This window comes from Apis cerana, linkage group LG7 (genome assembly GCF_029169275.1).
Source record: "Apis cerana isolate GH-2021 linkage group LG7, AcerK_1.0, whole genome shotgun sequence".
In the NCBI taxonomy this organism is placed as follows: Eukaryota; Metazoa; Arthropoda; class Insecta; order Hymenoptera; family Apidae; genus Apis; species Apis cerana.
Genome location: NC_083858.1, coordinates 12,030,627 through 12,046,724, shown reverse-complemented (window position 1 = coordinate 12,046,724; position 16,098 = coordinate 12,030,627). Strand labels below are relative to the sequence as shown.

The 16,098-nt window shown below is 24.2% G+C and overlaps 4 protein-coding genes across 9 annotated transcripts; 3 read left to right on the top strand and 1 right to left on the bottom strand.

Moving 5' to 3' along the window:
• The first annotated feature begins 1,068 nt into the window (after window positions 1-1,068).
• On the top strand, window positions 1,069-2,692 carry LOC107999365 (uncharacterized). The gene is made up of 4 exons (XM_017059133.3): window positions 1,069-1,654; window positions 1,733-1,803; window positions 1,955-2,300; window positions 2,365-2,692. Exons 1-4 carry the CDS (start codon window positions 1,556-1,558, stop codon window positions 2,473-2,475), a joined length of 627 nt encoding a protein of 208 aa, XP_016914622.1. The 5' UTR covers window positions 1,069-1,555; the 3' UTR covers window positions 2,476-2,692.
• On the bottom strand, window positions 2,326-15,952 carry LOC107999364 (hydroxyacylglutathione hydrolase, mitochondrial). Of its 6 annotated transcripts, none has more exons than XM_062077284.1 (9): window positions 15,491-15,879; window positions 15,212-15,333; window positions 15,052-15,136; window positions 14,461-14,835; window positions 14,204-14,381; window positions 3,725-3,849; window positions 3,236-3,578; window positions 3,034-3,137; window positions 2,326-2,949 (listed from the first exon to the last, which is right to left on the bottom strand). In XM_062077284.1, the coding sequence occupies exons 1-9, from the start codon at window positions 15,527-15,529 to the stop codon at window positions 2,677-2,679; spliced, it is 1,644 nt and encodes a 547-aa protein (XP_061933268.1). In that variant the 5' UTR covers window positions 15,530-15,879; the 3' UTR covers window positions 2,326-2,676. The 6 variants fall into 6 exon arrangements, with proteins under 6 accessions (XP_061933268.1, XP_061933267.1, XP_016914621.1 ...); XM_062077283.1 differs by having other exon boundaries at window positions 15,007-15,136; window positions 15,491-15,878; XM_017059129.3 differs by lacking the exons at window positions 2,326-2,949; window positions 3,034-3,137; window positions 3,236-3,578; window positions 3,725-3,849 and adding an exon at window positions 12,391-14,119 and having other exon boundaries at window positions 15,491-15,952.
• Window positions 4,790-6,919, top strand: LOC107999362 (ATP-dependent DNA helicase Q1-like). The gene is made up of 2 exons (XM_017059127.3): window positions 4,790-4,931; window positions 5,097-6,919. Exons 1-2 carry the CDS (start codon window positions 4,883-4,885, stop codon window positions 6,836-6,838), a joined length of 1,791 nt encoding a protein of 596 aa, XP_016914616.1. The 5' UTR covers window positions 4,790-4,882; the 3' UTR covers window positions 6,839-6,919.
• On the top strand, window positions 8,412-12,403 carry LOC107999360 (TBC1 domain family member 16). The gene is made up of 5 exons (XM_017059125.3): window positions 8,412-9,276; window positions 9,358-9,697; window positions 9,762-10,187; window positions 10,280-10,573; window positions 10,649-12,403. The coding sequence occupies exons 1-5, from the start codon at window positions 8,412-8,414 to the stop codon at window positions 11,031-11,033; spliced, it is 2,310 nt and encodes a 769-aa protein (XP_016914614.2). The 3' UTR covers window positions 11,034-12,403.
• Window positions 15,953-16,098: the final 146 nt, after the last annotated feature.

Sequence of the window (16,098 nt, the reverse complement as noted above, 5' to 3'; positions counted from 1 at the left end):
GACGCAACCCTTCTTTCACAACTTTCATTGGTCGTTTTAAGAGTCAGGGACGACACGATTCAGGGTGCAAAGTAGGGAATAAAGGAAAAGTAAAATTAGTATTCTTTTTTTATTATTTCTTCATATCTAATTAATTTATTCTTAAATGATAACGAAATAGTTTATTCAGATATTATTTATCTTGCTAGAAATTTAATTACAAATAAAAATTACAAAAATTATATAATAATAATTTTTAATAATATTTAAAATGTAGGAATACGATTTTTTTATACAATTCTAATTTTTATTAAATATTTTTAAATTAATATTTAAAATATAATATCATTTATAATATTACTTATTTAATACTATACTTATTTAATACTTATTTAATACTAACATAAACAAAATTCAGAATAGATTTAACATTCAATGTATTTTTTATCCCATGCTTTAAAGAATCTTTTTACCATTTTAATATCATTTTCAATGTTACCGATTCGATTTAGAATTTTGCAACGTGAATAATGAGTGGAATTCAAATCAAATTTAATATAAAATTACGAAGAATAGATTCGACAAATGAATTTTTGAAAACATCGTTTTTCAATAAATACTTCAAAAATTCTACTTCTTTCTTACTTTTTTCATTATCAATTTTTCATTTATTTAAATTTCATTGTTATCATCAAGTAATGAATAAATAGTAAAAGAAAGACAAAGATAAAATCAAATTATTGAAATTTAGGCCATTTCTAGAATACCACAAAGAAAAATAAAAAAAAAATAGAAAATTATACAAAAATAAAGTAGGATAAGAATTGATTATTAGCGCCATCTCTTGAATATCAAAAATCTTTTCAAAGACAATAAAGACAAAGTAAGAATTGAATATTATTACCATCTTTTGGTATTCTTTTGTACTTTTAAAAAGATATTTTTAACAAGAGATGGCGATAATGATCAATTCTCTATCTCTATTCTTCTTTTATTATTTACTTTCCTTGTCTATATTTAAGTTTCATTTGCAGCATTCTGAAGATGGCGTTGATTCCTGAATTTTTACTCTATCTCTATCCTTCTGCTATTATTTGCTTGTCTTTATTGCCCTTGTCTATACTTGCCGTGTTACAGACAGAATACGAGATGAACGCTCTTCATCATTTTTTTTTTTAAACTACTACATCTATTAATCTTTAATGTAAAAAATATAAATTAAAAATAAAAATAAAAATATATATATATTTTCAGCTTTACAATGTATCTATACTAGAACATAGTTTTTTATGATTTTAAATTTTTATTAATTCCAAATATTAATTGATTATAATGAGAAATACATTATATTTTTAATAAATTAATATAATATATATAAATTTATAGAAATTAATAATATAATTAATATTTTTTTAATTTATAAATAAACTTATTAACTTATTGAAAAATATTTATACTAGCGGCATCTATCATATTACTATTGTATTATGGTAAATAAATGTGTTAAATCTATCGACATGATATAAAAACAATGTGAAAAATATTGATATTATTTAATTAAAACTGTGTATTTAAAATGTCAGACGAATCAGAATATGATGTAGAACCAGAAGAGTTTGATATTTATAAACGAAAGTATCAATTACTATTAGATAGATGTGAAGTTTTACAACAGGTTTTAATTTTAATTTTCTAAATTCCATATATAATAATTTAATCATGGAAAATGAAATTATTCATTCTTTGATTACAGGAAAATGAAAGATTAGTTTATCGAATCCAGCGAGTTAGAAAATTACTCAAACGTACAAGAAAGGAAAAAAAGTTAGTTCAATTTCTAGGTTATGTATTGAATACTATTACAATTTTATTTGTTATTTATTTATATTTAAAATAATATATTTATTTTATACTTTATTATATACCATTAATTACCATAGAGTTGTTTTCATAAAATATTTTTTTTATATTTTAGATTTTTAATTGATCGCTTGGATCAACATGGTGATCGTTGGAGAGAAGCACCTATGGGAGTTCTTGAAGAAAATAATGTATTTCAAGTAACACCTAAGCCAGAAAAAGGTCCAAAAACTACTACATATAATTCTAAAGAAGAAAAGACTAAAAAAGGAACAAAACGAAAAGGCACTAAAACAGATCCTAATGCTCCAAAAAGACCAGCAAATCCATTCTTTCAATTCTGTCAAGAACAAAGACCTCGAGTTATGGAAAGATTAGCTGGAGAACCAGAACCAAGCAAACAAGAACTTACTAGACAACTTGCAACTACTTGGAAATCTCTCAGTTCAGAAGATAAAAAGGTTGGTATAAACAAATATATGAACATTTTTGTTTAAAAAGATAAAATAATATATATTTTTCTAGGTGTATTATGACATGTACGAACGATCCAAAGAAAAATATGTTGCTGAAATGCAAATTTATAATAAAAAATCGGAAGATACGCCAAACCATATGTCTTTAAATATAACATAGTATTTGTATTTAAAATAAATATTATTTGTAAATACGTAATTTATAATCATATATTTGCACATATGTCAATATTTATATATAGAAAATTGAAATAAAATTTTATAAATAAAACAAATAGAAAATTTGTACGTAGGAAGAATATTTTATATTGATTAAAAAAGTTATGTAACCACCACTAATTTTTTTGTAACAATAATAAATTTATGCTTTAAAATTATCTTTTTCCCTTCTAAGAAATGCCATAGTTTGAATTGGATCTTTTTGTTCAGTATGATCCATAACAGATTGTTCGTGAACTCGCATAAATGGATTTGTCAATTTTTCTTCCTGAATAGTGCTGGGCACAGAAGGATTATTCTTTTCACGTTGTATACGAACCCATTCTATTTTTTGACGAATTGCTTCATTTTCTGGCTCTACATGTTTTGCAAATTTTAAGTTATTTGCTGTATATTCATGACCACAATATACTTTCTATAAAATATCCAAAATATATACATTGTTTTTTTTTAAGAATTATTTTATATCACAAAAATCTAAATATGATCATATGCTTACAGTTTCATTAGGTAATGATCCTAAAATTTCTATAAGTGCTTTATACATTTGTTCTGCAGTACCTTCAAAAAATCTACCACAGCCAGCAACAAAAAGAGTATCTCCTGAATATCAATATTTATATTTTAATCAATTTATGAAAAAAATAAATATAATAATTTATAATAATTATAAAAATATAAATAATAACTTATATTTTTACCTGTAAAAACTGCTGGAATATCTTGATTTTCTGTAATATAAAAACAGATATGTCCAGTTGTATGACATGGTGTTGAGAGGCATTGAACTTGTAATTTTCCAATGTTGAAAATATCATTATGTTTTACTTTACACGTAAGTGCTTCTATTCTATCATCTCCACCATATACTTGAAGGTTATTAAATTTTTTACATAACTTTGTATTTCCACCAGCATGATCCCAATGATGATGAGTAGTTAGAACTTTTGTTAAAGATACATTATTTTGTTGCACTGCACAAGCAACAGTATCAGGATCAACAGGATCAACAATTGCAGCTTCCTGCGATGTTTCGTCAATAATCTTTAAAAATTACAAAATATGATATCAAATAAATATGTAATAAAAAAATTTAATATATTAATTTAATATAATATATTTAATATATTAATATATATAATAAAAGTAATAATTAATAAAAAATAAAATAAAAATAAAAAAATACGCACTAAATACATATAATTATCTTGAAGTGCAGGTAATATTTGAACCTTCATATCGTATTGTTTAAGTTGTTTTATTATTGCACGATTAGAATGTGTTGAATAAAGACCATTCGTTGAAATACTTTTTGCTAGAAAAATAAAAATTTTTATTAGTATTTAAAATTATGTAAATATTAAATAATAAAAATATCAAATTGATAGTTGTATAATTTTTTAATATTTATTTATAATTATTTATAATTATAATTTTTGTAATAAAACAGATATATATAATGTGAAAATATCGTCAATGTTTTTATCTATAATATGATATAAAAACTTAAATTAACATTATAAAATCCATATTAATGATATAATAAAAATGGAACAATACTTATTTAAGTGTATTCTAAAATTTATAAAAATGTTAAAAAGAAATTCTATATTTGTAAATATATATCAAAAAAATTTTATTCGCATATAAATATAAAAAATCATTAGTTATCAATAGTTATTTTTATTTTATTCTTATTATATTTTTATAAATTTTCTGATTACAATATTATAATTTTTATATCTTATTTTATATGAATAATTTTATATTTAAAAAAACTTGATTTTATATTTTATGTTTAAAAAAAAACTAAATATTTTTTAATATCCTTTGAATAATTTTAATAAGAATCATAAAAATTTTAAAGTCTAAAGTACATGTAAAAACAATAAAATAAAAAAAATACGCACTAAAATAAGTTTGTAAGAAAATATAATAAAGAAAACAGAATACCCTTAAAATATAAAGATGTTAATGTTAACCAAATAGGAGAAGCACGAGACATTGCGTTTAACATAATTTTTAATAAATTTAATATTAGATTAAATTTTATTCGATAAAATATCTATTATCAAACTCTATTATATATACAATGTTACCTTGCCTAATTACTATGTAGTACTACTATAAAACAACTGGACTCAGCTGATCGGTACGATGTAATGCTGGTGGAAAATATTAGGTTACATTACGTTCATATGCTGTATGAACCATTGTTAACACATGAATGCATATGTTTTTAACTATAGCATTATTTAATTAATGAATATTTTTATTTATTTAATAATAAAATATAAATTAAACTATTTTACTCTTATTACATGTAAATATTTTTTAACTTATTTATAATGTCTGCAAGTAGTTCGAAAGAAATAGTAATAAATAGTGAACATCAAGGTTTGTTATTTTATTTTTATAATATTAAAAATAATGTTTTTAAAAATAAATAAATAAAATAAATAAAAAAATTTAATCATTATTATTAATATCAATAATTCTTTATTATATTTGAATTTCACTTTTTTAAATTTATTTGATATTATTATATCATTCTTTTTCTAGATATTGAACAAGATGAAATTATCGTTATTGATTATGAATTAAAACAAATTGAAAGTGAAATACAAAATCTTGAGGATCGTAAAAAAATTTTGATTCAACGTAAAGAAAAATTACGAGATGATGCACTTTTAAAAAAAAGTTTATCTGTATCAAAAAAGGATTGGAGTAAAGAAGACTTTATATGGTCTAAAGACTTGAAAAAAACTTTAAAAGATGTTTTTAAAATAGAAAAATTAAGAGAATTACAATTACCAACTATGAATGCAATTATGTCTAATGAAGATGTTATTTTAATTATGCCCACAGGTGGTGGCAAAAGTTTATGTTATCAATTACCTGCTGTTATTAGTAAAGGTATTACAATAGTAGTATCACCATTATTATCATTAATGGAAGATCAAATACATGGATTACAAAAACATAATGTAAAAGCTGGAATGTTAAGTGCAAAATGTAATAAAGAAAATGTAAAAATTATAATGAATGCACTAATAGATAAAAAATCTGATCTTAAATTAATTTATGTTACACCAGAATATATGGCAAAATCCAATCGTTTCATGAATAAATTGCAAAAAGCTTTTGAAATGAAACGTTTAGATCGTTTTGCAATAGATGAAGTACATTGCTGTAGTCAATGGGGACATGATTTTAGACCTGATTATAAATTTTTAGGAATATTAAAATCTATGTTTCCGGGTGTGCCAATTTTAGGTTTAACAGCCACTGCTCCAGCTAAAATTATTGTAGATGTTCAAAAAATGTTAGATATCCAAGGTTGCTTGGTTTTGAGGGCTACTTTCAATAGACCAAATTTATTTTATGAGGTTCGGAGAAAACCAACAGACAAAGATACATGCTTAGCTATGATAGAAAATTTATTAAAAAATAGATTTAAAGATAAATCTGGAATAATTTATACAACTACCATCAAAGATGCAGAACAATTAACAACTGATTTAAGAGCAGTAGGTTTAAAAGTTGGATGTTATCATGCAATGTTAGAAGCAGATTATAGATCAGAAGTGTATTCCAAGTGGATATCAGGAAAATATCAAGCTGTAGTGGCTACTATTGCTTTTGGATTAGGTATAGATAAGCCAGATGTTAGATATGTTATTCATCATTGCATTTCAAAATCAATGGAAAGTTTTTATCAAGAAAGTGGACGTGCAGGTAGAGATGGAAAAAAATCCATGTGTATAGTATTATATAAACTTCAAGATATTTTTAAATTAAGCACAATGGTATTTCAAGATAAAGTCGGTTTACAAAATTTATATAAAATGTTAGCATATTGTTTAGATCAAACATCATGTAGACGTAGTTTAATTGCAACTCATTTTGAAGAATCTTGGACTAGAAGTGATTGTGCAGAAATGTGTGATCATTGTCGGAAACTTAAAGACAATAAACAAATAAATATAGCTCCTTATTGTAGACAGTTATATCAAATTATGACAAAAGCAGTACAAAATGAGACTAGATTGACTGTTTTAAAACTTATAGATGCTTGGTATGGTAAAGGTGCATCAATATTACGAGTATCTTCTGTGCCAATACCAAAATTTACAAGAGAATCAGGAGAAGCTATAGTAGGACATTTACTTGTGAATGGTTATTTACAAGAAGACTTTCATTTCTCTGCATATTCCACAATATCATATATAAAACGTGGACCCAAAGCAGTATTAGCACTTGATACTACTCATGAAATATTTTTTAATTATGAATTACATTAATTTATGTAATCATCATATATTATGATCTGTGATATAATAACAATTCTTTCATTATTAAAAGCACACATTAAGTAAACAGAATATTATTTTAAATTTAAAATATTCCTATTCATCAATAATATATTTTTAGTAATTTATAATAAGTTATTTTAAATTTAATTTATTATAAATTTGTTAAGTGAATCTTTTGGATAATAATATATTTTTAGGATATTTTATTAATAATATTTTGTATAATGTATTTATTTTAAATTGTATAATATACATAGATTTTTAACATACTTAACCAAAAATGAATAATATTTTCACGAAATAATAAATAGTTTTTGATACAAATATATTATTTTCATTTCTAAAATATGATTCTAAATTTTTTTTAAATTTTTTACAATTTTTAATAAAATTACTTGACGCATATTTTGAACATAATTTACAATCATAATCATTTGAAAAAAGTTAATGAAAATATTTTTTGAATGAAATTACAAGTATAAAATTTTTTCTATGAAATGAAGCAAATAAATTAAACTTAATATCAAAGAAAAATCAATAAAAACCATATGTACAACGCTAGACAACGATATGTCGGCAGTTTGGATAGTAAGCCAACCACCAGGTTCACGATCAGATGGAAATATTGATCCTGGATAAGGGGCATCTGTGTTCCGTCTGTTAGCAAACACGTTTTACTACAGTACTAATTACAGTATTTATATTAGATTTATAATTCATTCATTTTTAAAAATTATACAACAATAGTGAATATCGTGTAATAATAATTTATTAATCTAGTGATCACAGCATTTTTAATAGTTTTCAAAATATTTCGATTTTTCATTCAAAGTTCAATTTTACGTATAATAAATTGTGACATATTAATGATATATCTTTCATTCATGAATTCATTCAAGTGAAAGTTTTAACGAATAATTTTTCTGAAAAATTTTAATCGTAATGGAGTCCTGACAATCATTGATAAAAATTTGCCGATATATTACCCTCAATACGAGGGTAATAAAAAGCAGGTAAAAACAGAAAATTTAAGTGACTGATTTTCCATAGTGATTTTCCATATGTGTACATTTTATAGGTTCCATATATATATGTGTGTGCGTATATGTGTATACATCAAAATTAATTGATGTAGTAACATGCATATATGTTTAAAACAAATGATAGCGGGAAATGTTATAAGATCAGAAATTAGTTTATAGCATTTCGATGCAAGTTTATTCGCGCGCTTCTGCGCGACAAAGTTTGATCTCTATAATTTTAATATTCCATAAAAATATTAAATATTCTGTAGATATTCTTTAACTTGTAAAAAAAAGGAAACAGTGCATTTGAAATTTTTAACTTTTACATGAATATTGTGTTCTTCAATGCAAAGAGTAAAATTGTATTCGTACAAATTGATATTTCATAATTATTTCATAACAATCGTTATTTGAGTATTATTATAATTACAATGAAAATTATGTAAAAAAACTTAATCGTATAAATACAATTTCGTATTACGATCTAATAAAGATAACTAGATGATTTGTTCTTCACCAATCTGCCTTAAACGAAGATGCCTCTGCCAAATATTCTCAAAAAGGCAAGCAGTTACATTTTAGGCGATTGTAATCAAGATAATCGTCGTACTATATATCAGGATGGCGAGGCATTATTTTGCAAGAATAATGTTTGCGTTCATCCGCCAACTTTAATGAGACAAAATTCTGATGTCGTACATCATCCCGGATACATGGCCATAACCTGTAGATTTAATAAAAACTCGAATGTACCAACTTTGCATCTCAGTTGGATTCCAAATAGTACACTTCGTAAACATCCGACAACATTAGAAAATTTAAGCGTAAAAAAACTTGATTGTATTAGCCATCGAGATACTGATATAAGTTCTCATCATTCTCAAATATCAGAAGAAAGTTGTGATCTAAAGTGTGAATATGAAAATATTGGTGAAAAAGTTGATGTTTGTTTAGAAGTAAAAGAACCTGTCAATTGTGGAGATTGTGAACGAGTTTGTTCTGGTGGTTTTTCACGGAATGCACATTTCGAAAATGATGATACAAAAAACAATGATAATTTATGCGATCATCAAGTTATGCTTACATCAGAAATTAAAGAAATTCCAAATGTTAATATCAATCGGCAAACAAATTATCATAGATCTGATAATTTATCAACTACTATACATGAAGAAAATGATCATAGTATTAGTTTAAATCAATTACGTTCTGAATCTCTGAGTTCAAAATATGACGAAAATCCATATTGTAAAGATCAAAAAGTTTTCGAAACGCATGAAAGCGATGGAATAAGTATTGATGAAGAATTGAAATATCCTTATTATGATGATGTAAGTCTCAAAAGTCGTAGTATGTCATTAACCTCTACATGTAGCTTATCTGTTGGCGTATCTTCAGAAGGTATTAAATTGATTACTTTGATAGTTTTTTCATTAGTTTCTATTATTAATGTCTAATATGTAATTCATCTTCTTTGCTCAGCTGAAGAAATTCCATCATGGATGAGATCACCTGAACTTTTGGCTTTACAACATAACCTCACATTTCCTGAAAGTGCAACCGCTTCACCAGTAACATTACGTAGAGCACACAGATGTAGAAGATTTTCAGTGGATCTCAGTGAAATGAGATCTTTAAGATTATTTTTTGCTGATCCAGCTTGTACTTCTGGTCAATTGGTTGTTGCAAGTAGAGAGAGCCAATATAAAATTCTACATTTTCATCATGGTGGATTGGACCGATTAGCAGCAACATTACATCAATGGCATCAATTACTTTATCCTCGATTAGATACTGATGCTGAGGAAACACTTCCATATAGGTAATATTTAATTAATAAAAAAAATTAATATTTTATTAAATATCTAATTTTTTTTATGATTCAGGCATTTTATGGTATGTCGACCAGAGGTTAGTCGTGATGAATTACATCCAGAAGAAGGTCAAGTACCAATGATTACATCATTAGCTTGGAAAGATTTATTAAATGAAAGAGGTCAAGTTGAAGATGATCTTGCTCTTCGTAAAGGAATATTTTTTGGTGGATTAGAACCTGCATTAAGAAAAATTGTGTGGCCCTTTCTTCTTCATTGTTATTCATATCAAAGTACTTACGAAGATAGAGAACAAATTGATGCCATTCGTAGACAAGAATATGAAGAGATACAAAAACGTAGACTGAGCATGAATCCAGAACAAGCAGAGCATTTTTGGCGAAATGTAGTGTGTATTGTAGAGAAAGATGTAGTTCGTACTGACAGAGGAAATCCTTATTATGCTGGAGAAGATAATCCAAATATTGAAATAATGAAGTATGTTTATATCAGATTAATTTTTTCATTTCTAGATTTGTATTTATATAACTTCATTTATATGTTAATACTATCATATTTACCTTTTTTAGAAATATTCTATTAAATTATGCAGTTTATAATTCTCGATTAGGATACACTCAAGGTATGTCTGATTTATTAGCTCCTTTATTGGCTGAACTCAATTCTGAAATAGAAGCATTTTGGTGTTTTGCTGGATTAATGCAAAGATCTGTAGCAGTATGTACTCCTACTGATATAGATATGGATAGAAATTTATGTTATTTAAGAGAACTAGTTAGAATAATGGTCCCAGACTTTTATGCACATCTTCAAAAACATACGGATGCTTTGGAACTCCTATTTTGTCATAGATGGATACTTCTGTAAATACGAATTTTATAAATATTTTAAAATTTTCATCAATATATTTATCATCAATAATAATATATATTTTGCAGATGTTTAAAACGTGAATTTCCTACTGAAGTAGCATTAGTGATGTGGGAAGCTTGTTGGGTAAATTATTTAACTGACCATTTTCATCTATTTCTTTGTCTTGCCATAATGTGTGTTTATGCTGATGATGTAATAGCACAAGATCTTAGAACGGATGAGATGTTATTACATTTTAGCTCTTTAGCTATGTATATGGATGGAAATCTTATATTAAGAAAGGCGAGAGGTTTACTACATCATTTTCGTCGCCTTGATCGTTTACCATGCACATTAGCAGGACTTTGCCGACAATGTGGTCCAGGAATGTGGGATAGCACTCATGATCCTGTTATAGAATGTGTGGATCATAATGATGCACCTTGTCCATATTTAAGCAATTATGAATAACGACCTAAATTTAATGAAAGTGATAAAAGTATACTATTGTTAAAGCTTTCAAATTATTCTTATGTTAATTAATTAAATTAAATACACTGTAACGATTACATGTAACACAAATAAGTTACATAAATCACAGTTAATTAAATGTTTCAAGTAAAAACAGATATTAATGAAAGTAATATTTGACTTACATATTGTTTGTACGAAAAAATTCTTAATCAATTTAATATCATAAACAAAAAATTATATATTATTACATTTTATTTACATAACTACGTAATTTATAAAAGCTTATCCAAAAATATCTGACAGATTAAGTTTAATAAATAAGAAATGAAAGACATATCTTAAAATTTGACATTCAATGAAGTTAAATGTAATTTGAAGAAGATTTTAATAACAACATATTAACTTCTATAAAACAAAAGTATTCCAAACTAAATAATTAAGTAAAACTTCAATGATTATGACGAGTTTTAATCGAAAACCTGTAGTACAATTAAAGACTGATGACCAAAGAAAAATGGAGTAATACAAGCATTTTAGCTTTAAAATCTCCAAATAAACAAGCTTTTTCATTACATAAACATTATTGTTATTTATTTATTGTTAATTGGAAATCCTGTTTTTTCGTTTCGTACAAATTTTGCAATCTGAAAATAAAAAATTAATCTAATATCAACAAAAAAATTAAATGTAATTTAATGTATTATATAAATATTTATTGTAAGTCCATTCAAATTTCTTGGTCAATTAATGATGCACGTGTTCACTTTGGGGTATTCATTATTGTGATATTTTTAATATTTTTTCTACGAAACAAGTTTCAATTTATTATGTATATAATGTATTATGTTTTATTATATTTTGAATTCTTATATATAACATTTTTGGTAATTTTATTATGGTAACATTGATTTATATAAAGAAGTGATATAAATGTATCTTGCTCAACAATTTTTCTTTTTATTCTGATAACCCAAAGTGTTTTTATGCTAGTCTACTTGCTCATAAAAATATATAATTGAAGACATAATTCTTTCTATATTTCAAATTTAATCTTTTTGGTATAAAATAGATGCATCATTGTAATGAATGTATACAGATTGTATACAGTATATATAATTATTTGTATGATATCTTATAACTTAAATAAATAAACTTTAAAAATTATTCATAATCAATAGAAAATTATAAAGATTTCATACAAATAATATAATGCTTTTATTGTGCCACCTTATGTTGTTAGACTATTATAGAGAAATCTATTCGTGTTAAAATTTGTTCTGCTAAGTTTAATTGAATATAATATACAACTATGAATAAATAGAAATATGTATGTACATATAAAAATAAATCAAAGTAAGCTTATGTAATCAATTCTTTATTTTTTTCTTTTACTTTTAGAAAATATATGTATACATATTTTACGTATTTATATATATATTACATTTGTACAGGTACACGGTACAAGAGGCATTTTATGAATACTTTGGCAGTTTTATACCATATAAAAATATGTTCTGTGATATACAAATCAAATTTAATTAACAATAATTATTTAATCTAATTCTTTTTCAAGAAACCATACTAGGAATGAATTTTTTTTAATATAATAAATAAAAATAGGCCTTTAATATTTTTGAATATATATTCATTAACAATTATATAAGTCTACAGATTTAGATGCATCTTCATACCGTTTAAATAGTGGACAAAATATTATTAATTGGCCACTAAATATCACTTATTTGAAAGACATTTATGTACAGTAAAGACTGTACTGAGACATATTTTCTATCGAATAAAAATATAAAAAAGATAAAGAATATATTATATAAAAGTTTATAACTTAAATTAATTCATTTGGCTTGTATAAGATTAATCCTGACTTGTGCCAGTGTATTGTCAATTTATTGTGACACATTGTGTCATGATATATTATTATAATTAATATCATTATCATTATTATTATTATTAATATTATATTCTCTTATATGAAAAAAATTATTTTCTAATAATAATGCCAAAAAATAAAATGAAAGTATCTTACTATCAATAACAATAACTATTTAAAAATACTATCTTCTAAAATCAATCATTTCATGGTTTAAATAAATATTTATTAATTTTTGAAAAGATTTTTTTTACTTATTAGCAAGCTCTTATTAGAGTTACTGTTAAAAATTTCGTATCTTAATTATGATTTTAACTTAAAATCATTAATATCACAATTTTCATTCTATATGTTTTATAAATAATCCAATTTTAGATTTAATGATATTACTTTAGATATGCAACTTTCAAGAATAATTCAAATTTGCACCATTATTAATTTCTCTTTTTACATTTTTAATTTAAATATCTAAATCTTAAATTTTTTTACTGTAAATGTATGCTTATAGAATAAAAATGAATTTGAATAAAATTGACTGATACTAAAATCATGCAAGTAATTGCCCAAACTATTACAAAAATGAGCCAACAATTATTAGAAAATGGACTTGCAAATTTATTAACAACACCAAGACCTATAACTTTATTGGTCTTTTGTCTGGCATAATATACTAAAAATGTTGGAATCAAATATTGAATTCCTGCTCCAGCATATGATCCTGTAATTCCTACTAATATTGATAAATCTTTAGTACTCAAAGCAATCATATATGGAGGTAATATTGCTAATATTGGGAAGACAATTTTACGAAGGCATGAATATGATGTATCTTCATTAAGAAATAATGATTGTAAATTATTTCTAAGCGTGATAGCTATAATAGGAAAGCTTGTACTCAATGTAAACACTGGAAAAAGTGCCAAAAAATATTCTATAAGAATAATAAAAATATTATTACTTTTGGAACAATCTCCAGATCCATGAGGACTAAAATCTAAAGTGTAAAGATCGTCCAAATGTTCGAAAGCAAATGCTCCAGTTAATGCCAGTAAAAGATAAAAAAATGCTATTAATAAATAATCCAGTGCCAAAAATCGAGTCAAAGTGGTCTTATTTGCGATTGGAGCAACCAATGCAGGTAAAGAATGATGACACATAAAAGAATAGATACAAGCACCAAATAAACTAGGTATACCTGAAATACACAGGTATAATGTTTTTATTTATTTATGCTTAAAAAAAATAAATATATATTTTTCAAATATATAAATAAACTTACCCATAATATTTGCTGCTGGAGGATTTCCTTGTGGACCATGAATAAATAAATTTTTTAATGCATAAGCAATCATGATGGTAAATGCAAGTGATCTCATAGCTGAAGTTAAAAGTTGAAGATATTTAGTTTTTTGAATATTAAAGAATACAAATGGACCCAACAAAAATATAAATATACTCTAAAAATAATATTCATCATTATTATATTAAAAATAGTAATTATTGAAATAAATATAATATTTCTGTATTTATACATACAAGAAATATTCTATATGCATCTGATCGATTTAGAGTAAATTCTTTCCAACAGATTTCAGTATCTGGTATTGTATCATTACATGTAAAATTTGTTGGTTGATAAGTACAAATAACATCAGCTAAAGTTTTTGCTACTGCTGCTCCATATATACTTAGATCTCCATAAAGATATATAGCAAAACACAAGTAGAATAGAGTTATGCCAAACTTATTAAAAAAAATTGATGCCATCTGTCCCATTTCTATTTTATCACGTATTACATAATATCGATATGTCATATCTGTACAATCAGGACTAGTTGAAAATGGAGTAACAAGAGGAGTATCTTCAGAATCTAAATTTGAAGGTCCTGATTCATCTAGTGTTTGAAGTACCTGAAATAAAATAAAATTTTTTTTAATTAATTTGAAGATTTTAATTCACCTAGGATTTGAAATACCTAAAATAAAATAATTGCTAGAAAAAACAAATCTTGTTAAAAAAATATAATACTATCAAAAAATAAAAATTATCCTAAAAAATGCAATATAAAAAATATTAAAAACCTCAGATTCTGATTCGTTGAAAGATGAATCTTGAGAAAAACATACACGTTTTCTATGTTGAATGTGTCGCCATGCTAGTATAGCATTAGCAGATGCCATTACCTCAATCACAAATGTAACTGTGATAAAACTATAAAAATAATATAATTGATTTTAAGTTTTAAAACTAATTAATTAAAATATATAGATTTTATTATTAATCTACCTTATAAATGCTAATATTAAAATAACACTTAATCCAAGAGCCCATCCTGCTCGACTAAAAACAGCAGGTAACGTTAAAGCTCCTGTTCCAACAATTAAATTAAAAATATATATTAGACCAACCTGAAAAATATATTAATAATGAAACTTTATTTATATATACAAACAAAAAATAAAAAAAATAATATAATGGGATTCAAAAAAGATTTTGTTTATAGTTTGAGGTTATTTGATACCATATGTCAAAATTACAAAAACTGTATCGAAATTATAAACTTACCCATGTCGAATATTGATCACTTGAGTTTTGCTCGGGCATTTTGATTCAAATTACAAATTAAAATGAATCAGTCTGCTCAAGCTAAATTGTATTATTATCATATATGTCATTGACCTATCTGATGCTTTGTATTTTTGTGATGATTCAAGAACAACTGTACTAAAATCAAATAAAACTTCAACCATGGATTTTTTAATATGTTCGTTCCGTAATTTATAATTTATTTTAATTATTTTTAATTATTTAAATTATATAATTTTGTCACATATTTTATTTATTTATTGTTTTCTTAAAAAATTTTAAAGTTAAATTTATTTTAAAAAAAATATAATCAAAATTTAAATTTAAATTGATATCAAATATATTCTTCCACATTTGACAGTTTGCGCTGTAGTCAACTTTATAAGAGAGCTTTGTGCTGCCATCTAATTATTATTTAAACAAATCATTAATAAAAATAATTTAAATATTATTGTCAAATATTTTAAACATTTTTCCATCATTATTATATGTATTAAACTTTAATATTTTTTAATATATTTTAAGTTATATTTAAGTTATATTTTTATAAATTTATTTTTCTTTTAATTAATAAGACTTTATAAATC

What these genes read in the sequence shown, in the direction of transcription:
- LOC107999365 (XM_017059133.3), top strand. Translation starts at nt 1,556, where the DNA reads ATGTCAGACGAATCAGAATATGATGTAGAACCAGAAGAGTTTGATATT. An exon ending in GATGTGAAGTTTTACAACAG is followed by an intron (nt 1,655 to 1,732) that starts GTTTTAATTTTA and finishes CTTTGATTACAG; the next exon opens with GAAAATGAAAGATTAGTTTA. An exon ending in CGTACAAGAAAGGAAAAAAA is followed by an intron (nt 1,804 to 1,954) that starts GTTAGTTCAATT and finishes TTTATATTTTAG; the next exon opens with ATTTTTAATTGATCGCTTGG.
- LOC107999362 (XM_017059127.3), top strand. Translation starts at nt 4,883, where the DNA reads ATGTCTGCAAGTAGTTCGAAAGAAATAGTAATAAATAGTGAACATCAA. An exon ending in AATAAATAGTGAACATCAAG is followed by an intron (nt 4,932 to 5,096) that starts GTTTGTTATTTT and finishes TTCTTTTTCTAG; the next exon opens with ATATTGAACAAGATGAAATT.
- LOC107999360 (XM_017059125.3), top strand. Translation starts at nt 8,412, where the DNA reads ATGCCTCTGCCAAATATTCTCAAAAAGGCAAGCAGTTACATTTTAGGC. An exon ending in TGTTGGCGTATCTTCAGAAG is followed by an intron (nt 9,277 to 9,357) that starts GTATTAAATTGA and finishes TTCTTTGCTCAG; the next exon opens with CTGAAGAAATTCCATCATGG. An exon ending in CCAAATATTGAAATAATGAA is followed by an intron (nt 10,188 to 10,279) that starts GTATGTTTATAT and finishes TACCTTTTTTAG; the next exon opens with AAATATTCTATTAAATTATG.
- LOC107999364 (XM_062077283.1), bottom strand. Translation starts at nt 15,529, where the DNA reads ATGCCCGAGCAAAACTCAAGTGATCAATATTCGACATGG. An exon ending in AAGATAATTATATGTATTTA is followed by an intron (nt 3,579 to 3,724) that starts GTGCGTATTTTT and finishes TAATTTTTAAAG; the next exon opens with ATTATTGACGAAACATCGCA. An exon ending in TATTCCAGCAGTTTTTACAG is followed by an intron (nt 3,138 to 3,235) that starts GTAAAAATATAA and finishes ATTGATATTCAG; the next exon opens with GAGATACTCTTTTTGTTGCT.